The sequence below is a fragment of the Fopius arisanus genome, unplaced genomic scaffold (genome assembly GCF_000806365.1).
Source record: "Fopius arisanus strain USDA-PBARC FA_bdor unplaced genomic scaffold, ASM80636v1 scaffold00060, whole genome shotgun sequence".
Taxonomy (NCBI): domain Eukaryota; kingdom Metazoa; phylum Arthropoda; class Insecta; order Hymenoptera; family Braconidae; genus Fopius; species Fopius arisanus.
In genome coordinates this window covers 448,412-474,291 of record NW_011887799.1, presented here as the reverse complement: position 1 = coordinate 474,291, position 25,880 = coordinate 448,412, and the positions used below count along the sequence as shown (strand labels likewise).

Genomic DNA, 25,880 nt, shown 5'->3' with positions numbered 1-25,880 from the left:
GGATTTTAGTCTTGACCATCAAAAACACTTCGATTGGATCTCTGAAACGGGAATGGGAGTATCAGATACATTGAATTACGTTCTGTTTTCTAATCCCGTCAGCTCGAGTGCCGGTTCGTTTACGAAAACTGCTGCATCAGCTGTAAGTCGCTGTTATTTTTTAATAAAAAATAAAAGGAATCAATTTATTTATTGTTATCGCCTGATTTTTAGCGACTGGGTAATGCTTCTATAGTTTATTCTATTTTTGAAACTTTGAGGTCATGTAGATACCATACAGCGATCAAAATTGTTTTTTTTTGACATTTGTTAATTATATGAGGAATAAATATCCATGAATTTTTTAGGTTATCAATTATTCAGGCGTCAAGCCCCGTGTTGAGTACAAACTGGTTCCACCTGAGCCTTTGTGGAAATCGGCAGCAGCCTCAGGACCTTATTTGAAATTGGCAGGACTCAGTGGAGCAACTGCAGTCATCCTCGAGGCATATGGAGCTCGGATTTTTTTCGGTATTCGGTATTCGGTAATTAATTTTTAATTTTTCAATTTCAGTGAATACCTCCTCGATTTTAATTCTCCTCTGATGCTTTTATGAAAATTTTGAATTTTCAAATTGCAGTGAATAACTCCTCGATTTTCATGCTCTCCTGATACTGTTTTGAAAATTTCGAATTTTTCAATTTCAGGGAATACCTCCCCGATTTCCATGCTCCCCTGATACTTTTTTGAAAATTTTGAATTTTCAAATTTCAGTGTATACCTCCTCAATTTTCATGTTCTCCTGATATTTTTTCAACCATTTCGAATTTTTCAAATTTTAGTTAATACCTCCTCGATTTTCATGCTCTCCTGATACTTTTTCAAAAATTTCGAATTTTCAAATTTCAGTGAATACCTGTTCGATTTTCATGCTCCCCTTTTATGGTGCCCTCTCTCCCTTGGGGTGAGGTACTACAATATCGCTGGGGTCACTCCAATCCCCAGAACTGAGCCTCTACTTTAGTCAATCCTCTTTGATCTGCTCCATCGATAATGGGGAGGGGCCATTCATGCTCGCAGCGCCGTATCGTAAATAGGAGAAGAGAGTGTTGACGAGTTGTAATCGTTGGAGCACAGGAAAAGTTTTTTTTTTCGTAGCAAGTGCCAGTGTTTTGATTTTCCCATCCTGAAAAAACAGGAGAAATGTCAGGATGAGGAGTGCTACATGGATTTGGATTTTCGCGACGGCTGTTGCCGTCGAAATAGTCGCATGTGAGTTCTATTATATTAATTAGTTGATTGAAGGAACGACATACTTGATGCATGACTCCTCCGACCCAACCCATTCCACCGTGATGCACATTCAAATCACTGCATGCGTTCATCATTTTTTTATAATCAAACAGCGGGAAGAAAACCCTTTTCATTTTCAAATCCTCATTACTCAACACAAAATTCATCAATTGGGCGAGACTTATTTCGAGGGGCGGAAAGCCTTAATTACTTCGTAGAAAACATTACATTCTATTCATCAGTCATTTCGACACTTGCTGACATATGAAAAAATATCGATACATATCATTTTACTCCATTGCCTCCTCTTTTTCATCAATGCCTGTATGAAGACGCTCTCCTTGAGTTGTTATTCATTCTCCACTGAATAAAATTTATGCAAAAAAAGTTAATAGAGATGCTGTTGATTTTCAGGGGAATATCCATGCGATCTGCCCCTTCTGGCAGATTCCACAAAAAATAAACTCATGGCCACTACCTGGATGCCTGATAGGACACCAGCTGATGCTCAACTATACGGTAATTACCAGGAATTATTATTTTTATAGATTTGAGAGTGGAGCATTGCTTTTAATCGTTGTGAGTACTTAAATGGTAGTTTGGAGCTGTGGAGTGAATTGTATTGATAAGAAATTGGAATTATCCATTGGAATTTATGTTTTGATTCTGAAACTCATTCTTATTCCAGTCGATTTTATTTCTGCGAATGAAATTGTGCGAATGGGCTCACTCCCATTTGCAATTGGTCACTTGTCACTCACAATTTACTCCCACGTGTGTAAAATTATTCGAGGCAGCTTGATATGTATTTCCATTATTGATATATTCATGATTCAGTAGTGAAGACATTCACCAGCACAAATTAATGCCCACGCAACAATATTTTGTTCTCGAATGTCTGTAAATCTGATAGAGCCCGCGATATTTTTTGTAATGACCTTTTATGTAGAATGGAGCGGGAGCCACAAAAAAGTTTATACAAAAATCTCTTCATCTCCCCTAGATTCCGAAATATTTCCCAAAAACTCATCTGTTATTCGAATCGACTCGTTATTCGTTCCTATTTCAGTTCTGAATTTCTCCTGGAAAACTTCTAAAGCTTTCAAATTCAATAATTATTCAAAATATTCAGATATTCTTAATGATCTTTCACTACTGAATTCTCGCGGAGAAATCCGCACACTCTGCATTCCTCACAAGGAATATATTTCCTAGATAATTCTCACGTTCCCATATAAATGTTCGTCGAAATGTTCACGTTTTGCATCGTCTGCATGAGAATGTTGTTGTTGTATGGGCACAGGCGAGAAAGCTTGGACGGCCCAGAGTTCAGACGATAATCAGTACTTCATGATCGATCTGGGGGAAGTCAAGAATATCACCGGCATTGCCACCCAAGGACGTGCTAAATACGCTGAATACGTCATAGAATACGGCATTAGTTATGGCACTAATGGTCGTAATTACATGGATTACAAAGAGGAGGACGGGAATACGAAGGTACGTCTGCTCGTGAAACTGTATGAATTATCAATGCACCTCGGATGATTCATCCAGACTTATTACCAAGTTGTAATGATTCATAAACCGTTTAAAATTTCTGCTTTGCTTTGACCTGCATGGAGTGCACTTTTCTGCTTCGTCATTAACACATTAATTAAATCATTCAGCAACTGAAAAATAAATCGCAATTCCCACGCAATTTCCGATGTTTTCATTTCATCAACTAATCCAATAAACCATTGGTTTGAGCAGAAAACACCAAGAGACCCTTTTTGTCGGTAATTAAATCAGCGATGAAAAAGTCTTTTGGGTTTTTTTCCTGAAACCCGTAGTTTTCGAGATAAATCGATGATTCAGAGATTTTCACTCGATTTTAATGAGTTCACTGATTGATTTTTGGATTGAATGCTATGGGGCGTTTTATCATTCACCTGCTTGAATCATCTGCTTGGAAAATCTGCCTTGATTAACTCTCTAACACTGGGTCTCGGACTGGGCTTTGCAGGAAACAGTGCCTGGTCACCAGCTGATAACACTTACAATCAGCTGTTAACAGTGGACTTGGGGGAGAGACATGAGATTAGGAGCATTGCAACACATGGTCGTGCTCATACGAGCGAATTTGTTATGGAATTCATCCTCCAGTACTCTGATAACGGTCATGCTTGGATCAGTTATGAGAGTCAGGAAGGGGTGGAAGAGGTACTTTATTTGGCATTTCCACCAGAACAATTGACCGTTCGACTTGTCTTACTTTAACTCTACACATCGTTAGTGAATTCTTTGCTTCACTCATCGCCTACTAAATTTATTTACGCACATTCCCATCCCCTCGTTTTATCATTTTATCATTATATCATTTTATCACGAGTCTGAAATATTAACACTAGATGCCAATCTTTTTTACTGTTTTTGTGGGATATAATTCTGGGGAATATTTACAGATGTTCAAGGGAAATACTGACGCGGACTCTATCAAGTTGAACAAATTTGATGTTCCTATTATCGCTCAGTTCATCCGGATCAATCCGACTCGGTGGAAGACGAGAATATCCATGAGGATTGAGCTCTACGGATGCCCCTATGGTATTTTTATTTGATTAATTCAGCTGTAAATTCTAGTACAGAACTCCTGGGGATTTCAGTAAAAAATTGTATTTTTTTTTTCGTAGTCTCGGAGGTAGCCGGGTTCAACGGTACCTCTCTGATCGCGATGGATCTACAGCGAGAGCCGATCGAGACAGATCGTCACTCCCTGCGTTTTCGTTTCAAGACCAACGCAGCTGATGGAGTACTCCTGTATTCCAGAGGTACCCAGGGCGATTTCCTGGCAATTCAACTGCGTGACAACCGAATGCTCTTGAATATCGACCTGGGCTCCGGTATGACAACGAGTTTCTCTGTGGGAAGTCTTCTCGATGACAACCAGTGGCACGACGTCCTGATCTCTCGATCCCGTCGTGACATCGCTTTCTCAGTGGACCGAGTCCTGGTGAAGGGAAAAATCAAGGGAAAATTCCACCGACTGGACCTCAACAGGGCACTCTACATCGGTGGAGTTCCCAACACTCAGGAGGGACTTGCAGTCACCCAGAACTTCACTGGATGTATCGAGAACTTCTACCTGAATAAAACGAACGTCATAAGAGATCTCAAGGATGTTGAGGAGTACGGGGAGAATACGAGATTTCATCGAATCCACACGATCTTCGGTTGTCCAGATCTTCCGATAATCTCCGTGACTTTTCTTAAAGCAGAGACCCACGCCAGGATGAAAGGCTACGAGGGCGCCTCCTCCTTGAATGTCTCCCTGGCCTTCAGAACTTATGAGGAACGAGGGATAATTCTCTACCACACGTTCACAACTTCTGGATTTGTGAAGCTCTTCCTTGAGGATGGGAAGCTCAAAGTAGAGATCCAGACGAAGGGAAACTCCAAAGTTATTCTTGATAATTTCGATGAGAGGTTCAACGATGGCAAGTGGCATGAGACAATTTTGACAATATCAAAGAACAGTATCATTCTGAATGTTGATGGCAGACCAATGAGGACAAAACGCCTCCTGGAGATATCGACAGGTCCTCTTTACCTGGTGGGAGGTGGACTACTGGGGAGTCTGAAGAACAAGGGATTCGTGGGATGCATGAGGATGATTAGCATCGATGGAAATTACAAACCCCCAACTGACTGGAAAGAGGGAGAGGAGTACGTGGGTGAGGGAATTGTTCTGGACTCCTGTCAGATGCTGGATCGTTGCAATCCCAACCCCTGCAAACACGGTGGCACCTGCAGGCAGACATCCACACAATTTATCTGTGATTGTGCCAATACCGGGTACTCAGGAGCAGTCTGTCACACCTCCCTGAATCCCTTGTCCTGTGAGGCCTACAAGAATATCCACTCGGTGAGTCAACGAGCTGAAATCGAAATCGATGTCGATGGTAGTGGACCCCTGGACCCCTTCCCTGTCACCTGTGAATTCTTCGCTGATGGCCGAGTAATGACAGTCGTACGTCACAGCAATGAACTCGCAACACCTGTCGATGGATTCCAAGAGCCTGGCAGCTTCATCCAGGATATCAATTACGACGCCAATTACGATCAGATCGAGGCCCTACTCAATAGATCCATCAGCTGCCGACAGAGGATCAATTATGCCTGCAAGCACTCCAAGCTGTTCAATACTCCGGTTCACCAGGGTGAGGCGTTCACACCCAATTCGTGGTGGGTCAGCAGGGGAAATAAGAAGATGGACTACTGGGGTGGGGCTCTGCCTGGTTCAATGAAATGTGAGTGTGGAGTCCTGGGGAATTGTGCTGATCCCACGAAATGGTGTAACTGTGACTCTGGATTTGAGGGATGGCTAGAGGATGGGGGGGATATCACTGAGAAAGAGAATTTACCAGTCAGACAGTTGAGGTTTGGTGACACTGGAACACCACTTGATGAGAAAGAGGGGAGATATACTCTGGGGCCTCTTATCTGTGAGGGCGATGATCTATTCAAGAACGTTGTGACTTTCAGGGTTGTCGATGCCACTGTTAATTTACCCACTTTCGATATGGGACACAGTGGTGACATTTACTTCGAGTTCAAGACAACAATTCCTGATGCTGTGATTATTCACAGCACTGGACCCTCTGATTACATCAAAGTATCGATAACAACTGGCAATCAGATACAGTTTCAGTATCAGGCTGGGGATGGACCACAGACTGTCAGTGTCCAAACGTCGTACATGTTGACTGATAATAATTGGCATTCAGTTCTTGTCGAGAGAAATCGAAAGGAAGCCAGAATTGTTCTGGATGGAGCCCTCAAGAATGAGATAAGCGAGCCCCCAGGGCCTGTCAGGGCTCTTCATCTCACCTCTGAGCTGATTGTTGGCGCGACAACTCAGTATCGAGACGGATATGTCGGCTGCATCAGGGCACTCCTCCTCAATGGAAAGCTGCAGGACCTGAGGGATCACGCTAGGAGGGGACTCTACGGCGTCAACGAGGGCTGCACTGGAAAATGTGAGAGCAATCCCTGTTTAAATAATGGCACCTGTCACGAGAGGTACGACGGCTACAGCTGTGACTGTCGTTTCACCTCTTTCAAGGGGCCCATTTGTGCTGACGAGATTGGTGTTAATATGGGCTCCAATTCTATGATCAAGTACGATTTTATGGGCAGCTGGAGATCAACAATTGCGGAAAAAATTAGAGTTGGATTCACAACAACTAATGGTGGTAAGGGCTTTTTATTGGGTCTCTCGTCGAATATCTCTGGAGAGTATCTCTCCATTTTCGTTTCTAACTCTGGACATCTTCGAGTTGTCTTTGATTTTGGTTTCGAGAGGCAGGAGATTATTTTCCCTGCCAAATACTTTGCTTACGGGCAGTACCATGATCTCCATTTGTCAAGGAAAAATGGAGGTGCCACTCTGGTTCTCCAGGTGGACAATCTCGAGCCCAAGGAGTTTCATTTCGATATCAAGGCGTCAGCTGATGCCCAGTTCAACAATATTCAGTACATGCACATTGGAAAGAATGAATCGATGACTGATGGATTCGTGGGCTGCATTTCCAGGGTGGAGTTCGATGATATTTATCCTCTGAAGCTTCTGTTCCAGCAGGATGGACCCGCCAATGTGAAATCCCTTGGTGGACCACTTGCCGAGGATTTCTGTGGCGTTGAGCCCTTCACTCATCCACCGAATATCGTGGAGACGAGGCCACCGCCTCTCGTTGACAGCGATAAAGTCAGGGCTGCTTACAATGAGACTGACACTGCTGTTCTTGGGAGTGTTCTTGCTGTTATTCTCATTGCCCTCATTATTATGGCGGTTCTCATCGGAAGATACATGTCCAGACACAAGGGAGAGTATCTCACACAGGAGGATAAGGGCGCTGAACAAGCACTCGATCCAGATTCTGCAGTTATACAGTCGACAACTGGACATCAAGTACAAAAGAAGAGAGAGTGGTTCATCTAGGGAGTGGAGTTGTTGGCTGCAGATCGGATTATTTCAGGGGAGACTTGGAACTAAAGACCTCGAGTTTTAATTCTCTCTTGATATGTCGTAGGAATTGCATAATTCCATAAGTTTTCTTTTTATTTGTTCTTCGTTCTTCGATATTTCAGTCGCCGAGTGTAAAAGACGAATTTACAGTTTTTATTGGTTTTATACACTGAGGGACTGGAATTGTAGTTGATTCGCTTGTGTTCATTAACATTGAGGTCATGAAGGGAGGCATTGAGTGGAGATCCCACGAAATGATTTTTCACCACTCTATTACTTTTTTTTTGTAATTTTTCATTCCTGTCAGATTATTTTACGTTTAGTTTAGTCATGTACAAAAACGAATCTCGGAGAAACATTTACCGTCCAAACAGCATTTTACCTTATTTTTTAGTTGTTTTTTTTTTAATTGTGAAGTAATATATACAGTATGATAATAGGTTTTAGTGGTTTCGATACTCTTCACATCACCTCTGAGCTATGAATGCTTCTGATTGAGAATTCTAAATTCTTTTCATGTCAAAGGTGTACATAAGCTATGTTTTTATACAAAAATGTGTAGTTTTATACAATTTGGATTTTTCATTGGATTTTGGATATTATTGACGAAATAAATACTTACGTGTTTCACACATTTACTGCGGGTTTGTTGTTATTCACAAGAGATAATTAATTATTGATTCCAGGGGAATTATTTACTGTGAACTTCTAATAAAAATCATTCGATAAAATTTGAGAAAGCGGTGGGGCTTTGTAGAAAATTTGAATGCAGTCTAGGGATTTCTCAATTGTGGAGTGGTTCGTCTGAACTCTGAAGTTTGCTCAACTCCATAAAAGCTACACCTACATTCACTCATTCCTCATAAGGAACTTGTGAGACTCAAGTCGATTAGAGTCGATTACAGAAAATAAATGAATCCGTTATTTTAAAATCCACAATTGTGGAAACATCACCAGAAGTGCAATAATTAGTCCATCCTTAGTTTTTTTAATTACCGAGAAAGTGCAGTCTTCCAGGGGCTGACCTCGAGACCTCAGATCTATTGAAAGCCCTTATATTTGTGAAGTGTTTGATTGACTCCAGAGGGTCCACAGTCTATCCAGAAAATAAAAAAAGTTATTCCCTTCGAATTCACCGATATTTCCAGAATTCTCACTCTCAGGTGTCATCGATCGTCAATTTTGGGATCATGAATCTTTGGGACTCGAGACTTGTGTTATTCTTCTCATCCACGAGACGATAGTCAATAAACCGAGATGATTCCTCGAGACATTCTCTGAAAAATCGTTTTTCTGTTTTTCTACTGGAATTTTCGTAATTGTAAACAATGGGATTTGACGTCAATCGGTTCCAAGGGGAAGTCGATGAGGAACTTATTTGCCCCATCTGCTCTGGAGTTCTTGAGGATCCTGTACAGGTATTTTTTTTTTCATGACCCTTTAATTTTCAATTCCTTAGAGTCTTACAATGTCATTGAAAGGCAGTGCCAAAAAATCTTATTTTCTAATCAAAATTGAAGACTGTATTAAAGTAGAATAGTTTGGAATTGAAAATGTGAGAACGTCATCCGGAAATTTCATCCCAACACCCATACAATGCGGGAAAATTTTTCGCCTGAACGTCCACAAATCTAGTGCAGTTTCTGAATAGCAATAGATGAGTGATGTGTTGCAGGCTCAAGTATGTGAACACGCATTCTGTCGCCTCTGCATAAACGAGTGGATAAATCGTCAGCCCACGTGTCCGTTGGACAGGATTCCAATAACTTCAGCACAGCTTCGACCAGTGCCGAGAATTCTTCGCAATCTTCTGGCTCGTCTCTGCATCAACTGTGATAACATGAGGTACGGCTGCCAGGCTGTCATCAAGCTTGACAGTCTAGTGAGTCACCTGGAGGAATGTGAATTTAATCCGAAGAGACCAGTCCCCTGTGAGCAAGGCTGTAGCCTAATAATTCCGAAGGACGAGCTGAAGGATCACAACTGCGTGCGAGAGCTCCGAAGTCTCATTCAGTCCCAGCACCAGAAGCTCAGTGACATGAAGAGAGAACTTGGTGAGCAACAGTTTCAGATAAACGAGCAGAGGAGGGAGATTAATTTATTGAAGGACTTCATGCGTGCCATGAGAGTCTCCAATCCTGCCATGAGAGCCATTGCTGATCAGATGGAGAGGGACGAGGTTGTCAGATGGTCATCAACATTACCCAGGGCTAGGGTCACCAGATGGGGTGGTATGATCTCCACACCCGATGAAGTGCTGCAGGTATTTAATTATTAAATTACTCTTCACCTTTTTTTTCAACTCTGATTTATAAAAAAATTGTGTTTCGATTGAAGAATTATTATGTCATTCCAGACGATGATCAAGAGAACATTATCAGAGTACAACTGCCCACCCCACGTCATCGATGAACTCATGGAGAACTGTCACGAAAGAAAGTGGCCACCTGGTCTTAATTCCCTCGAGACACGACAGAATTCACGGAGACAGTATGAGAATTATGTGTGCAAACGTGTGCCTGGGAAGCAAGCGGTTTTGGTCCTCTATTGCGATAATGCTCATATGCCTGAGGATATGATGGTTGAGCCTGGACTTGTCATGATTTTTGCCCATGGTATCGAATGATTCGATCGCAATCTGGCATTTGTAGTCACTACTTCGAGATACCTGTGAGGAATATTACGTATGGGAAATTTTTATTACCAGCAATATGCATGCACATGTCATTGGGGACATGCCTCTCCCTGGCAAAGGGACGCACGACAAAAAAGAAATACTAATGGAAAAATTGAGGCCTTTCCGAAGGAATATATTGATTTGTTCCTCGAAAGAAGTTTTAATTGTAATTGAATAGAATTTCTTGGAGAAAAAGCAAGATTTTTCTATTAATTGTTTTTCTCTCGTTAACTGGTGATAAACTTTCGAAAAGTTTATCAAGATTATTTTTTAGCATAAAACCACGAAATTCCACGCGTTTAATTACTTTAAATAACTAAGACTGTGATATCCCCAACTGTCTATTGTCACAATGATAATTACATGCGACGAGTAATATAATGTACACGCCAGTTTAAAAATCTATAATGAGAATATATAATCCTGCTGCGTTTCACTGAAGCTAGTATTTTTTTAATATGTTCCTCGGTTATTTACATTTTTTTACAACATTCGGCTGTACTTGCTGTGTCATTACTCGCGCTTAACTCGATACTAGCTCCTAAGTTTTTGAATACTTACACTTTAATTTGCAGCCCTCCGTTTAATTAAGTGTCCTCCAAATTTTGGATCTCCCCAGAATGTTGTGTTTTTATAATGTAATTTACGTTTTTTAATACAAAAAAAATAAAAGAAAGATTACAGAATGGCATTTGTTTGTTGTAAATTCATTTTATAATTCATTTTTTTATATATTTTACGAATTCTCTGCCCACAGTTATTTACGAAAGAAATTGCAAAGAAAATTCTTGACTTAAGAAAGGAATTATTTGTCTTTTTTTGGCTGTGAGATTTGCATTTTAGATTGTTGGACAAACGCCAGTGGTAACGTGACCATACGTTCTCTCTGGATTTAGTGGTATCTCCTGATTGTTGATGATGATGTTTCTGATGCACCCAACGTATTGGGCGTGGGAGGTACTACCCCGCAGTCGTTTTCCTAATTGTGGATGGCCGCCGATAAATATTGGATTCTTTGAAAGAACTCCTGCTATATTCTTTGCACCTATGCTTGGTGGGGCTCCTGCGTGGTCCACCGAGAGGAGCACAGCATTCTTCTGCTTCGTCACTGAAATAAATACCAAATTCCATTAATACTGTCTACCTAAAATAATTTTCAAGATAAGGGAGAAAAGTATTTCTTTAGAGTAATTTCAGTTAAAGGGTAATTACCTCTGATATTATGCCAGAAACCATCGCACAGCGAATGAGCATTCAGATGTTTCGTCGTTGGATCGAAAGACGTCTCGATGCTTCCCTTTCCGGTCTTCACTAAGAACTTGATAGTGCCATTCACCATCTCCAGGAGAATAAAGTCACGTTTACCATGAATTGAGAGCAAGTGACCACTCATACTGCGAGGTTTGATGTCCATCTGGATATCAATGGTCTTTCCAACAATGAATTTATCCACTGAAAGAAATTTGTTCATTTAATCCTTTCGATTCATGACATTATTTAAGTATGACATCATTGATTCCCAGTGTTATAAACTCAAATTAACGTACTGGCTTTGAATAAATTGCTTCCATTTCCAGGATAGAAGAAAAGTCCTGGCTCGACTCGTTTGGAGCACCGAATGACTCCAATTTTCTCCTCAGGTTCACCCAGTGACTGTCCATTCATCATAAAGTTCCCGAGGCAACCACTGAACGTTTTATTAATTCCCTAAAAATAAATAAACATTAATCCATCCGTTAAGAAATGTCACAGGAATCGGAATGGAGCAAAACTGCAGAAAAATGCAATCTTACAATCTGCTCATGAATACTCGTCGCCATTTCCGGAATTATGCCTCCGACATAAAATGGTGGATTAACATTGAGAGCCTGGACATCGCCCTGAGAATATCCAGCCACAGGCGGCTGGTCATCGACAATCAGTTCTCCAAAGGTACTCCTCCTCTTGAAGACAATGGTGTGCCACTGATTGTCATTGATCTTGATCTCGCTCTGCAACAAAGCAGGTCCACTTCCACAGTCAAAGGTATGATGCACCCTTCCATTTTTCACATAAACCGCAATAAAGCTCTCCCTGGTGATCTCTGAGGTGTAAAATATAATTCCCTCATCAGCCATCGTCTTGACATCGATCTGGAAGTCGTATTCATCCCTGTAGGTACCACTGAGTGATCTGTACTCCAATCTGCTGTTCTTGGCAGTTCCAAATCTAAGTGCATTTTCACTGTCAGGATCTTCCTCAGGGAGATAAGGGAGCTTACATTGATCAGACTCAGGTGGCCTTGTGGGTATCACCGGCTCCTCAGTTCCTGGGGGAATAGTCACCCTGCCCTCTCCCTCCCTCTCAAGTTCACCTGTGTGATCGATCTCTACGTGAACAATATTGGCTTCTGTATTTGCCATTGTGATGGCGTCCACGTCCGTGACAAGTGGTGGTGGCCAAACAGCTGGCTGCCTCTCTGTAACTGGTGATGAAGATCCCTCGCCTCCTAGACATTTATCGAGCTGTGCATTGGGCCGCTCCTTCGTTCCCGCGAAATTTATAATTTCGCCATTAACCGTGGCATCTCCTATACAACCGATGAAGGAATCACGCTCGGCATTGGGAATCCCCCCGATATATAAATTACCGAATTTGATATTAAGCGGTGGAGGATACTGGGGGTTCGAATAGCTTTCAGAATCATCGATGTCGAGACGAAGGGCGTCGTTCTCGTGAGTGGCGGTCACCACGTGCCATTCGTTATCATTAAATTTGTTTCCCGCTAAACTACTGCTGACGTCCTCTCCGTGACTTCTGAACGTCAGTACACCGTCTTCAAGACGCAGAACACTGCTGGTAGTTTGTTCGGAATTTGTCGCGTAGAAGATGATGGCGTCTTTGGCAAGGGTTTTAAATTTCAAATTTATCTGGAGAGTGGAGTCTGCAGAGAGATTTGACCAACGAACGTATCCTGGAGCGTCTTCTTCGAAGGAGACAAGGCTAGCAAATCTCGTGGGACAGCCAGGCATCACACCGAATGCCTGGAGGTTCTTTGTGAGATCGACCGGGGTGTCCAGGATCGATAGCTGATCAATACAGCCCTCGAAGCCGATGTTCGATACGGATTTGTGCTGATGACGGATGTTAGGGGGATAACCCCCTACGTAGACATGATCTGTGGAGACTAGAACTTTGGCGTCGCCCTGGCTGGCATTTTGTCCGGCATGAGCTCCGTCTACATCCAGAGCCCCAGCTCCACCCAATCTTCTGGCTTCCACCATGTGCCACTGGCCATCGTTGTACTTATTTGGAGATATCAGAGAGAACGTGCCCTCCCCGAGGCTGAATTGATACAGAATCTGACCGTTCCGCATCTCCAACGCAAAGAACTGCTTACCTTTTCCCATCAAGAACATCAGTCCGTCCTCACTAAGTGTTTTAAATGACATCTTAATGCCAGATTTATGCTGATCGTAACGTATGTTTGAGTTTTTCATTCCAATGATTGCATAGCCGTTCCTGTCGAAGCGGTATCCAGTCGCTGGTGTGAAGTCCACGAGTTTGTCCCTCTCCATGGCAACTTGTCGATTGTTCTCTCCCTTTTTAAAGTTCCAAAATGAAACGGGTACATCACCCACTACGAGATCCTCCATTTCGCCCTCGAATGAAGAAGCAGTCACTGCGTCCTGCATTTGGAAAGATGAATCATAGCCACCGACAAAGAGCTTCGAAGTCTTCTGATCCAGATCGAAGATGGAGGACGTTCGCTTGAGTACTTGCTCTTCGATGAACTCTTGGTATTTGTCAATTCCACCCACGTCCTCCCTGACGATGAGTTTGACATTCTTACCGGTTCTGTCGACGATAATCTGCCTCCAGACGTTGTCCGAGACGAATTTGTTGTTAACGATCTTGACTGGGCCCGAGCCGAGATCGATCACGAGAACTGGATAGCCACTCTCGATCATAAGTGCAAGGAAGTCGTGGGTTTTCTGACGGGGAGTACTGGGACGCGCTTCATTACCGAGGTAGAGCAGGAAGCCGTTAGTTTTGTTAGTTTTGAAGTATACAGAGAGCTTCGTGGAGGTGGCCAGAAGAGGAAGACTCTCCGGGTTCTTCAGCTCCAACGTCGTGTTCCTGTAGAACGTAAGTCCCGTCTTGAATCTATCCGCCAACTCCCTGGCATTCGCTATTTTCATCTTGAGAGCTTCAATCTTCGCCTTCAGATCGTTGCCAGTCCTGTCCATGGCCCGCTGCTTTTCACCGAGCCTGTTGAGGAGATCCGACATATCCGGGACAACTTTGCTCACAGAATCCAACTGCTTCTTCGCCTGTGAGATATCTCGAATCGAGTCTGACCTGTCTTTCGACAGATTCTTGCTTCTCTGGAGGTCCTCCGACACTCGGTCTGGTACGTCCTTAATGTGATTCTGAACACGTTGGATGAGATCTTCGATGTCCTGAGCCTCTTTCATAGCTTCCTCAATCAAAGAATCCATAGGCACTTGTAGATTGTTCAGAGTTGAATTAATCCTATCCAGATTCTCCTCGTTTCTTCTATTCGTTCGAGCCAAAATCTTGGCGTCTTCTTTCGCCTGGTCAAGGTCCTCCTCAAGGGTGCCATGTGTCTTGGTTAGGGCGTTGTCAGCAGCTTGATTAAGATCCTGTGCCCGCTCATAAGCGCCAGTGGATTTATTACCGATTCCCCGTGATAGACTAGTGGCGTTGTCGGCCGCTTCGGTGGCCTCCGCTGCTGCATTTTTCGCTACCTGGATTGCCATCTCGATGTCTCTGTAAGCGGAGACTGCTCTAACAGCGCTGGTATTCCTGGTCCCGGTGAGAACGTCGTCCAGCTCGAGCGAAAGCCTATGAAGGTCTTCAGCGTGATCAGTTGCCCTCTGAACGGTATCAAGGCTGTCCAGGAGTCCATCGTCGTTCAGTTCGAGGATTTCGTTGAGCGATGAGAAGGTCTCGTCCTGAACCTTTGTTAAGTCATCCAGCGACTCGAATGTCACAACTGCGCTAGCTAGGAGCTCAGTGGCATTTCTATTTAATTTATCTCCAGCGGACACGTCGTCCTCGGTTTCTGCTGTGGCATTTCTAATCATCTCGAAGTTCCCTAATTCTGTGACTCTCTTGCTTTCATCTATGAGCTTCTTCGCAGAACGCGCGAGCTCGTCGGCCTTTCCCGCGTTCTCAATAAAATCGTCGAGCTTGTTATCAAATTTCTCTAGTTTCGCATCAAGCGTTGACGTTAACGAACTCAAATTATGCACTGGAACATTGTAGTCTAACATCTCCGACATGAGAACGTTGGCGTTTATCGATTGGTCGGTCGCCTTGTCACGGAAATCAATGAACGAAACACCCTGGATTCTTGAAAGGATCTCCTGAGCCTCCTTCAAGGCGCTATCAATTTTCGCACCATCACCAGAAGCGATGTTCGTAGCCAGGGACTGCACTTCCGCAATTATTTTGTGAACTAAGCGTATCTCCTTTTCCACGTCGGATTCAAGATCGTTCATGTCATTCAGGGTGTTCTCAGCCCCATCCTTCCACTGCTTGCTGGTCTCTGCCGTGTACTCCACTCGCCTTTTCTGGCTCAACACTTCCTGATCGAGCCGTCCGATCTCCACCTGCACCGGTGTCAAGTTGATCCTGCTGGGATCGAGTAAACGCACCTTCGGGTAGAGTTCATTAACGGTGTCATTGACGAATTTCAATCGCTGGTTCGTGTAGTAGCTCTCGGCGACGCTGTTGAACTCCTGGGCAACAGGCGCCAGAATGGACTGGAGATCGTCCGTGACGTCTAAAAGATCGTGAATACAGGAGTCGCATTGATAACAGCCGTCTCCCTCTTTGAGGACCCACCGGAAGGGACAGTGATCGCATTTCTCGCCGATAACTCCAGGAAGACAGGAGCACTGGCCTGTCGCAGTGTCACAAGACGCTCCAATAGAGTACCCAGTGTTGCATCCACAAGAACTACAACCCTCGGGCCCGTAATTCCAGTACCCAGCGATGCACCTGTCGCAGCTCCTTCCAGTGACCCCGGGCTTGCACTTGCACTGGCCAGTGACTTCGTCGCATTGACTCTCTTCCGATGCGAGACCGCAATTGCACGCTTGGCATCCAGTGCACGAGTCAAATCCGTAGTGATTAACAGCACATCGATCGCAGGACTCACCAACGACATTCGGTTTGCACTGACAGCGGCCGGTGTAACTATCACACTTGTCCATTCCGCACTGCGTGCAACTGCAGCTTTGGCAATTCTTCCGTTCAACAGCGTCCCCAAAGAACCCGGGGGCACACAGATTGCAAGCTTCACCGTACGTATTATTCAAACAATGTAAACACTCTCCAGTTATTGAGTCACATGAACCGATTTCGTTCGTGTCGATGTTCCCAGAGCACTGACAGGGTTTGCAGAAGTCACCCTCGATGTTCGGGTCCCCGTAGAATCCGGCAGCACATGACTCGCACCGAGCACCATAGTACCCTGAGAAGCAGCTGCAACTGATTTTATTTCCGGCTTCGTTCACCTCACAGCTTGTCGCAAAGTTATTGGACGGAATTGGCAATGGACATGCGCAAATGAGACAGTCCGAGGGGGTTCCCATAGTTGCATTTCCGTAATAACCTTCCTCGCAGAGTTCACAGTGATCGCCAGTGGTGCCGTTTTTACAGTCGTGGCAGACGCCGGTCTTCACGTCGCAAGTCTCAGCGTGACCGTTGCACTGACATTTCACGCAGGAGCCGCCATATGGACCGGATTCCACTCTGTAGTATCCTGGGGCGCACTCCTCGCAGGAGAGGCCTTGATAATTCGGTGGGCATTGGCACTGCTCGACGCTATTAGCCAGAACGCTGTATTTGCTGTAGAGTTCGGTAGTTGTATCTAGAGTGACTTCCGATAGAGACGCCTTGATGCTTGCTTCCCAGTAGGTTGCCCTGATATAAATTCCTTTGAGGTTCTCCAGGAGAACTAACAGCTGCTCGCGAGAGACCTGTTGGTTCTTCGTTGTGAAGAAATTCGTCTCGATGAGCTCGACGGAGCCTGGGAAGTTCGTGAAGGACGGGGGCTGCTCGTCGCCATAGTAGAAGACCACCGAGTCAGCTCCGAGAAGCACAACATCTGGACCAGCAACTGCTTTGCCGAAGGGCCCAGTGCTGTAATGAATCGTGTAGTTTAAGAATCCTCCGTAAGACGTTAAACGCTTTCCTAAGTAGCTCTGAGGGGCTGAAAAGTAGATGACGTTGTTGAATGTTTCGTTCTGAGCCAGATTCATGATGATCGATGTGTCGTTGTACTCCTGGGGGCTCGACTCCAGAGTAGTCACTTCCCCGGTCTTGTCCTGCACCAGGGCAATGTCCCAGTTGAGCATGTCAAAGATGTAGCTCCTGTAGAGATTCGCTGACACACAGCGAGTTGTTTTGCCGAAGCAGAAGCACTTGGAGCATCCCTCTTCGTTGTTCGGTTGAAGATTGAAAGTCCCTTCTTCGCAGACATCGCAAGCGGATCCTTGAACATTTGCTTTGCAGTGACACTCAGCTGTAGACTGATCGCAAACGTCTTCCGTTGTTCCCCTGATATCGCAGTCGCACTTCACGCAGTATGGGAACTGAGAGTGTCCTGGCCGGCATCTGTCGCACTGACGTCCAACTACGTTATACTTGCAGCTGCAGGTGCCGTTGAGGAGATCACACTGCAGGTTACCGTTGAGGACACCCTGTGGCATGCAGTTGCACTCCTCGCAGCCGATGATCGGGTGGAAGCCGTATGTCCCTTCTTCGCAGCGATCGCATCGTTCCCCGGTGACTCTAGATGGACAGATGCACTCGCCAGTCTCAGGCTCGCAGAGTGCTGTACTCGGGCAGTTGCAAGGCCGACAGTTCGGGTAGCCGTAGAATCCGGTCTTGCAGATATCACAGCGACGGCCGATTATGTTCGGCTTGCAAGGACACTGTCCACCAAATTTCTCGCATTCGAAGCTCGTTGTACCTTCGAGAGAACACGCGCAGTTCAGGGCCCCACTATTGTAATCAGCAGTCAATGAGAAGATCGAGTCCCTGCAGAAGCCCTCTTCTGTGGTATTTATGTAGAAGTGATTGTTGCCACAACGTTTCAAAAACTCCTTTGTTTGATCGAATTGGATCTTCTTAAGAACCTTTTCATTGTACTGCTCAACTGGAATGATCAGCATATAGTCGAGCCAGATGTTGTGTTTTGGGTTCTGGAAGGTCAGGACGACGTTCTCAATGAGATTGAACTTCGAGTTGCCATCCTGCTGACGAATGATGCTCCTGCAGCCGCTGTTGCTGGGACAGTGGGGAACGGGGGCCTTCGCCTCATAGAACTTTCCGTTTTGAATGAGAACGTCTACTTCGAACTCGGGATGGTCAGGTTGATAATACTGGATGACAAAGACATAGTCACCCGGGCGGGGAACTTTCGTCTCAATATTAACGACCGAATCGCTATTCCCGAGGTAGATCAATTTTGTAGCGCTGTCGAAGATACCTGTGGGACGAGGATCGACGTCCAGAGCTTCGTTGGACGTTTCGAACTCGACTTTCTTGGCATCAGCCGCTCCTGGGAACATACCCTGCACGCATTTTCCATTGGTTCGTACGCAGACAGATTTCGGTTTGACGTAGTCCAGGGACCAGTGATCGTATGGAATAGCCACGACCGATTCAATAGCGACATTAGAGTCTGTTTCACCTGTCAGTACGATACTAACGAAATTCGTTGGAAAACTGTAGGCAGCGACTTTCCCCAGACGATCTGTCACCACTTGACGACAGATACTTGTGTACCTGCAGGGATGAAGAGTAACCTTGCCCTTTCCCACTGTATTCGCCTCGATATTCACGACTGATGTGGACATCTCGTCCCTGTAAGTGACATACGTCACCAGAAGAACGTGAGCACCTGGTTTGGTCACACGAAGTTCGAAGTGAATTGTCTGCTGATGATTGCTGATCATCGGTATCTCATCCTGCCTCATCTCCTCGAGTACATCTACGTCGTCGAAGTACTCATTTAGCGCCAATCTCACTCCATGATCATTCACAAAGCCACCGGACCCGCGCACCGAGTCAAATTGCGCAACAGAGGGATAGCCGTAGTGTCTGCACAGTCCCATCTGTCCAATCTCACATGGAACGTCTACGTCTTGAGTTAAACGAGTGGCCTCATAGTATTCAGCTGGCAGAAGAACGAAGTAATCGAGGAAGAGGTTCTTTCCCGTCTTGATGCTGATTGACCAGTACCCAGGGTTCATCACCATTGCTTCAGGGTGATTCCCATGGACTCCAGCCACGGTCACGAACTCGGGATAGTCAGCTGACTTGAACTGCACCTTGAACTTCTGTTCAACCTCTGAGGGACTGTCCGGAGTGATGGTGATATCCCCGAGAACAGGTTCATTGTTCTTGTTGACAAATCTCAAGACCATTCTGTAGAGTGACGACTTCTGGATGTAGACGCGGTGGATAATCTCGTCCTGGAGGTCTGAGAACACAGCGTAGCCCTTCCAGCTGTACCCGGGGAAGCTGTCCTCGGCGTAGCCATAGCGAACAGCGTTGTTACTCGGTGTTCTTCCGTCCTCGACCTCGTACTGGAACTGGTGGAGCGTCGGGAAGTAGTGGGCCTGCAGGGGTTCCTTACAGGTGAGACCAGTGACACGGGGCTGACACGCACACTGGCCGGATTGCTTGTCGCAGATGGAACTGATTGATCCACCGATATCGCAGTTGCACACCGAGCATCCGAAGAGATTTGACCCCTGAAGATCGTACGTACCGTCGACACACTGAGAACAGGCACGATTTGTCACTCCAGGTTTGCAGATACACTGACCGGTTCTGGGATCGCACTCCCCGATGCCACCGATAACCCCAGGGATGTTGCAGTTACAATCCTCACAGCCGTCAGGATTGCTCTGCTGGAGATTCCAGAACATCGGCTTGCACTGATTGCAGATTCTACCCTGCACCTGGGTCTTGCACTGGCAGAGCTCACCCGCTGGCAATGAGCCACAGCCCATGAAGGATTTCACAACACCTGCCGGGTCGCAGTTGCAGCCCTCGCATCTGAGTAGATGATTTTAACGGCACAGATGAAAAACAGAAAAGCATATACATATGTGTTAATGAAACGTTAGGATGGCTCTTACCGTCGATTCCTAAAATGAACAATTTGATAACAATTTGATAACACCGTATTCACCTGGGGAAATTGTAGAATCCCTCCTTGCAGGTATTGCACTGATCTCCGTCGAAATTCTCTTGACACTGGCACTTGCCGTCGTTGTCGCAGGAGATGCCGATGGAGCCGTGGGAATCGCAGTCGCAACTGACACACTCCGGATAGTTGAAGTAGCCTGGGCTGCACTGGTTGCAGGTCCTACCCGCGAAATTTCCAAGGCAGGAGCACTTGCCAGACGCATCGCAACTAACGGATGATGAGCCGACGGTGCTGCAGTTGCAGGGCCGACAGTTGGGATAGCCATAGTATCCGATTATGCACTGATCACATCGTGCACCACCGTAGCCCTCTTTGCACAGGCACTTGCCGTCATCCTTGCTGCAGATGCCCACCTCCGTGCCACGTGTATCACAGTTGCAGAAGCTGCACTGCGGATAGTTGAAGTAGCCGTGCTCGCAGGTGTCGCAGGTGCGACCCTGAAAATTATTTTTGCAAGTGCAGTTACCGGTGAGAACATTGCAGACGTCGTTGGAGGAGCCCACGGGGTTACACTGGCAGGGAAGGCAGTCGGGGAAGTTATAGTAGCCCTCGGCGCACAAGTTGCAGTAGTGACCCGCGTAATTGGCCTTGCAAGGGCAGTAGCCGTCGATTGCTTCGCAGTGGTAGCCCTCTGTGCCACCCAGATGACAGTCGCAGGGACGGCAGTCAGGGTAACCGAAGTAACCGTATGCGCAGGAGTCACAGTCGGGGGATGTGAATTCCTTTCGACATTCACACTTCCCGGAGGACTCCGCGCAGTTACCAGTCGAGTAGAATTGGTTACAGTCACACGCTATAATAGGATAAATTTTTTAATGTGGTATTTCAGTCAACTGACTGACAATTACAATTATTTCGCATATGAGAAGCATATGAGACAACCGTATAAATCCTTATCAATATTATTTATAATTATAATGTCATTCCAAACTATAATGATACATACGTTGACAAACATCGGTTGCATTCAGGGGCTTTCCCCGTGGTCTGTAGAACTTCGGTTTGCATTTATTACAATTAATGCCCTCAGTGTTGTCCTGACAATTCTGACATACACCACCTCCTTCGTAGAGCCCGTGAATGTCCAGAGACAAACGCAATTCATCAATCGTTCTATTGTAAATGCAATCGTTGGAGTGTCCGAAGCAATTGCAAGCTGTAAGGATAGTGAGAAAATTAATACCAAATACTTGAGGAAGGTTTGATATTCGGACACTTACGTTCGCACACGAATTTATGGGATGCAGTGGACTGCCGCCACTTTTTCTGCTGGAATCCAGGAAGACATGACGCGCATTGTGGACCGTACGTGTTGTGCTGGCAAATACATTCTAGCTTATTCGCCTGATTAGGATCTCGAATGTCGCAAGTGTCCGCATGTCCATTGCACATGCACCTTCCACCGATGCTGATGTCTTTGATAGAATAAAAATACTGGAATAAATCATTCAAATCAATACCAAATACTTCAATCGATACCCAATCGATTTTCCAGCATTCCTGAAGACGGATTATCCCGCAAACTATTGGTTTTAAGAAAACACATCAAAAGACCATTTTTTTGGGGAATTTGATGAGCCACAAAAAAGTTCTTCAGTGATTTCTTCTCACATCCACAGTTTTTGAGATAAATCGAGAAATACAGGAATGTTGTTATGAATTTTACCACAAAAGCTAATGGATTGTATATGGGTCATTTAGACCAGAGAATTTCCAAGACTATCAATGGATTCATTATCACTGATGATTTCCTGGGGTCTTGGGTTTATCGCGGACACAGAGACCCACAGAAACTCAGACCCGATAAGAGGAAATCGTCAGCGAAGTCAAATGAATACTCACTCTTCTCGTAACAGTGGGATCTTGTCTCGCCACTGACATCAAATGCCCCAGGAGATTTTTTGTCCTGAGGAATCGAAATCTCACGTTCGTCGCTCTGGTCCATTCCTGCAGAAGTGTCGAGTTGAAGTAATGAGATGCCGATGGCCGATTATTCAGAATCGAAATCGGAATCTCCCCGCCCTCCAAGGGGACGATTTTCGAGTACTCCGTCGTGCAGATGACGGAATCGTCTCGAGTTATCGGGGTATGACTGTCAACGCCGAAGTAAGTGATACAGTCGGCTTCGGAATCCGAAAAATACTGCCAGGGCTGCCAGGTTTTTCCGTAGTCCTTGGATTTCTCCAGGACCCACAGCCCTGGACGAGGAGAATTCCCCATTCTAATGTAGACATAGGCGACATGAAATTCCTACGGAAAAAATTCAAATACAAAAATTCAATTGCATTCCATCAAATTTTTAGTTTATTCATTCATTATAAATATTCTTTAGCGGTTCAATCGACTTCTTTATGATTTAAATTATCAGAAATCGAAATTTTCCTGAATTTTTCGTTTTATTACAGCGTTTTCTGGAAATTTATTCATACGTAAATGATTTAAATGTTTAAAAAAAAAATCGGTCAAGTTAATTACTGATTAATTATTGATTTGATCAACAATTATTGATCCACAGTATATTGAATCTCTTGTATCTCAATTTGAAAAACAATAATTTAAAAAAATCGCAATTCCCATTTTTTTCTTTATTTTCTTAAACTAGAAGAGTAATCGTCTAATCCATTCAACCAAATCCTCTCAGAAGATTGTAAGAGCCATTTCTTCAAAAAAAAAAAGGAGGAGCAAAGACCAGATGTGCCTCAAAACCCTATGAAAACGCTTTATCTCGCTCTCCCGAGGTCTTTGTTAGTCCCTTTTGGGAGACCCGAAACACATGTGCGGGTTCAGAGGTCTCTCGACCCACCACTGAGATTACCCAGGGATTTCTCAGAAAATTTCGGTATTGTGGCTGCTTCATTGACAAATGCACAATTCTTCTCTCGCATCGAACAGTTAGCTGAGAATTTTATTCCAAGTACAGTCAAAATTATCTGGATGATAAACTCATTTCCCGGGGCAGAAGAGTACAGGAAGTCGTTGACGATAAACCGTTTGCCTCGATATTCCAACATCTTATCGGGATTTTTTCCTCTCCGATAAGCAATCATTTCAACAGAAACAAATCTAACTTCTATTCTCAAAAATTCATCCATTTAAATCCCCGAATTTTATAAAAATTACTGCTCTAATAAAAAATTTCGAATGAAAAATAGACTTAGGAATTAATAAATAGAGTACTGTACCTGTCCTAAATTAATCGTCAAATTAACTTCATTGTATTTCATTCCTCGTGATAAGGGTGGGGATTGCCACCAGGTCTCCATTCCATCGACGGCATGCTCCGGTGGATGGCTTTTCTCTGGAACCGATGGATCGCAGAAGTCGCAGACCTGGAGGAGAAAACATTGAAACTATTAAGTTCCCCGAGAATTCGTTGAATTATTTTTAGCCCAACGTCGCCATGGGGTAGACGAAAAGCCTGAATCGAGGCGTTTGGTACATCCCGTGATGATAAACCGCTTAAAAATAATCAAGAGTTCATTTTTTATCGGATCAACGCCTCGGGTTTTGGCCCCATATTTCCAAATTTATATAAAAAATTTTAATAATTACACCACTTAAACGTTCAATCATCTCCACGAATTTTTATTCATCGGGTAAATGAAATTTTATCGAGATTTTTCATTTGAAAAATTCGTAGTTATCAATCGAAATAATTTCGAATCATCAGAGTGTTCTGATATCATGAAGATAAATAATTGACAATAGTTCAGATTCAGAATGGCCCAGAGGACGGGGAATGTCCATGGCTTCATGCTTAGGACAGGTTTTGCGAGTGGAGACTTTTTTTTTCTGTAAAAAAACGACGGGACCGGCGGGTCCTTTGATCCCCCAGCGGTTAATCCTCACGTACATCCTAATATTTCGAACAAGGTCTTGCATATAATAATAATTAACACATTTCCGTCGACCCCAGAAATCCACGGCGATCTTCCCTTCTAGTTCGTCAGCTCAACTTAAATTCAATCATGCAGTGCAAATGATCCTAAACTCTGAAGAATCTTATTTTTTTATTAAAAAATCGTGCGATGGGAAAAGAATAAATCTCATAAGGAATTTTGTCAATCTCGCTACCGCAATTTGATGAAATAAAATCAAAATCCCCCAATTGACAAATTTCCATGAATTTTCAAGAAAACGAAAATATAAAGCTATTTTCCCCACAATTCTATCAATTTTTTTAAATTTTCATTTAATAATTAAATGATCGCTTTTTGCATTGAAACTCAAAATAAAAATAAAAACTCAAATAATGGAAAATTAAATGAAACTCAAAATAAAAATAAAAACTCAACATAAAATTTCATTAAAACTTCAAAAAACTTCAAAAAAACTGCTCTATTTTTTCTGTAAATAATTATTAGTCACTAGTTCTTATGATTTTTTAATCGATTGCCCATTGAATAATTATTTTAAATTGTACGTACCTGTCCTTGAATGAGATTGATATCCTCATGCTGATCGGAATTGGCCCCGACGAGTTTGCAGTAGAGTTCAGCTCCGGGTGTGTCAACACCGCAGGTAGCCGAGGCGATGATTTCCTTGCCCTCGGCTAAATTAAAATAAGGTGGGGTGAGAATTTCAGCGCGGATACCACCCACCGAGAGGAGGAGCAGGGGTGCAAAACCCCACCACCCCATTCCGACAATTTATAAACAATCCACGTTAACGAATGATGAGATATTTTCAGAGTCCCGAGGGAACAATTGTTCGGTAATAGTCCAGTGAAACCGGATCGGCTTCTGGGGGAGAACTGAGAGGATGGACCAGAGGCTATCGCTAGGGAGTCTTCGGAGGCTCAGCTAGAGTGAGAAAACCACGACAGAGATGCAGCACCATTTATCTACACCGAGAAAAAAAAATACTTCCACCAAATAAATTGACTACTAAAGTTAATTCTTATTCTACTAAATCCGTTTATTTTATTTCGAATTTATCTATTTCAGAAAAAAAAAACTGTTTTGCTAAATAAATTTAACTCTGCCAATAAATTTATTGAGAGAAAAAAAATTAATTTAATTTAATTTTTCAAGAGATCAATTTTAATTGCAAAATTGATTGAGAACCTGAGGAATGAATAATTATGTAGGCGAGAATTAATTGTTAATATTTGGCATGAATATTTAGAGAGAAGAAATTGCGACAATTGGATTTTTAAAACTTTTCGTTGCATCAGGATTTTTTCAAAAGTGATTATTAGAATTAATAAATTAAAATAAAATTCATTAGCCTTGTTAATTTTGTATTTGATGAAAGAGCAATTTTCCGTTTGTTTTATTGATATGTTAAATAAAATTATTGCAATATTTTTCTGAGTGGAGGAAAATCTCGAGTCTCAGGTTTTTTCTGAGTCTTGAATTCTCATGCGCGCGTTTTCATTTCAAACTTCACCCTCGCAGTTGCTGTTCACCCGTTCATCCCTTCGGTCGTCTCCACTACCTTTGACATTAACAAATTCAATTTTTTAAATAAACACCGGAAAATCTGATATTTGTCAGTGCAGTGATGAAATTTTTCGGGTCGTTCTGTCATTCTATCATTAAATTCCGGTAATTTACAATAAAAAAAATAAATCTCGGTAATTACGTGAAGCATATCAAAACTAAACATATAAAGAATAAATTTTTGTTGTAAAATTTTATTAATATATAACAATACGATTGTACGCTGTATTTTTGCCAAT

General features: G+C 43.7%; 4 protein-coding genes across 7 annotated transcripts; 3 read left to right on the top strand and 1 right to left on the bottom strand.

The window, feature by feature from the left end:
• The first annotated feature begins 9 nt into the window (after positions 1-9).
• Positions 10-1,012, top strand: LOC105268739 (uncharacterized). 2 transcript variants are annotated; one of them, XM_011308545.1, is made up of 3 exons: positions 10-142; positions 348-517; positions 890-1,012. In XM_011308545.1, exons 1-3 carry the CDS (start codon positions 53-55, stop codon positions 1,002-1,004), a joined length of 375 nt encoding a protein of 124 aa, XP_011306847.1. In that variant the 5' UTR covers positions 10-52; the 3' UTR covers positions 1,005-1,012. The 2 variants fall into 2 exon arrangements, with proteins under 2 accessions (XP_011306847.1, XP_011306848.1); XM_011308546.1 differs by having other exon boundaries at positions 348-524; positions 890-958.
• Positions 1,013-1,065: 53 nt separating this feature from the next.
• Positions 1,066-7,917, top strand: LOC105268738 (neurexin-4). 2 transcript variants are annotated; one of them, XM_011308543.1, is made up of 5 exons: positions 1,066-1,252; positions 1,688-1,792; positions 3,282-3,478; positions 3,721-3,862; positions 3,949-7,917. In XM_011308543.1, exons 1-5 carry the CDS (start codon positions 1,192-1,194, stop codon positions 7,254-7,256), a joined length of 3,813 nt encoding a protein of 1,270 aa, XP_011306845.1. In that variant the 5' UTR covers positions 1,066-1,191; the 3' UTR covers positions 7,257-7,917. The 2 variants fall into 2 exon arrangements, with proteins under 2 accessions (XP_011306845.1, XP_011306844.1); XM_011308542.1 differs by lacking the exon at positions 3,282-3,478 and adding an exon at positions 2,577-2,773 and having other exon boundaries at positions 1,067-1,252.
• A 219-nt stretch (positions 7,918-8,136) lies between these two features.
• On the top strand, positions 8,137-10,646 carry elgi (E3 ubiquitin-protein ligase NRDP1 elgi). Of its 2 annotated transcripts, none has more exons than XM_011308539.1 (3): positions 8,137-8,701; positions 8,941-9,546; positions 9,640-10,646. In XM_011308539.1, the coding sequence occupies exons 1-3, from the start codon at positions 8,612-8,614 to the stop codon at positions 9,907-9,909; spliced, it is 966 nt and encodes a 321-aa protein (XP_011306841.1). In that variant the 5' UTR covers positions 8,137-8,611; the 3' UTR covers positions 9,910-10,646. The 2 variants fall into 2 exon arrangements, with proteins under 2 accessions (XP_011306841.1, XP_011306842.1); XM_011308540.1 differs by having other exon boundaries at positions 8,138-8,701; positions 8,959-9,546.
• Positions 10,392-24,932, bottom strand: LanA (laminin subunit alpha). Its single transcript, XM_011308541.1, has 10 exons — positions 24,625-24,932; positions 23,380-23,526; positions 22,040-22,447; positions 21,418-21,631; positions 21,144-21,353; positions 20,180-20,990; positions 11,754-20,043; positions 11,508-11,667; positions 11,173-11,412; positions 10,392-11,068 (listed from the first exon to the last, which is right to left on the bottom strand). Exons 1-10 carry the CDS (start codon positions 24,835-24,837, stop codon positions 10,800-10,802), a joined length of 10,962 nt encoding a protein of 3,653 aa, XP_011306843.1. The 5' UTR covers positions 24,838-24,932; the 3' UTR covers positions 10,392-10,799.
• Positions 24,933-25,880: the final 948 nt, after the last annotated feature.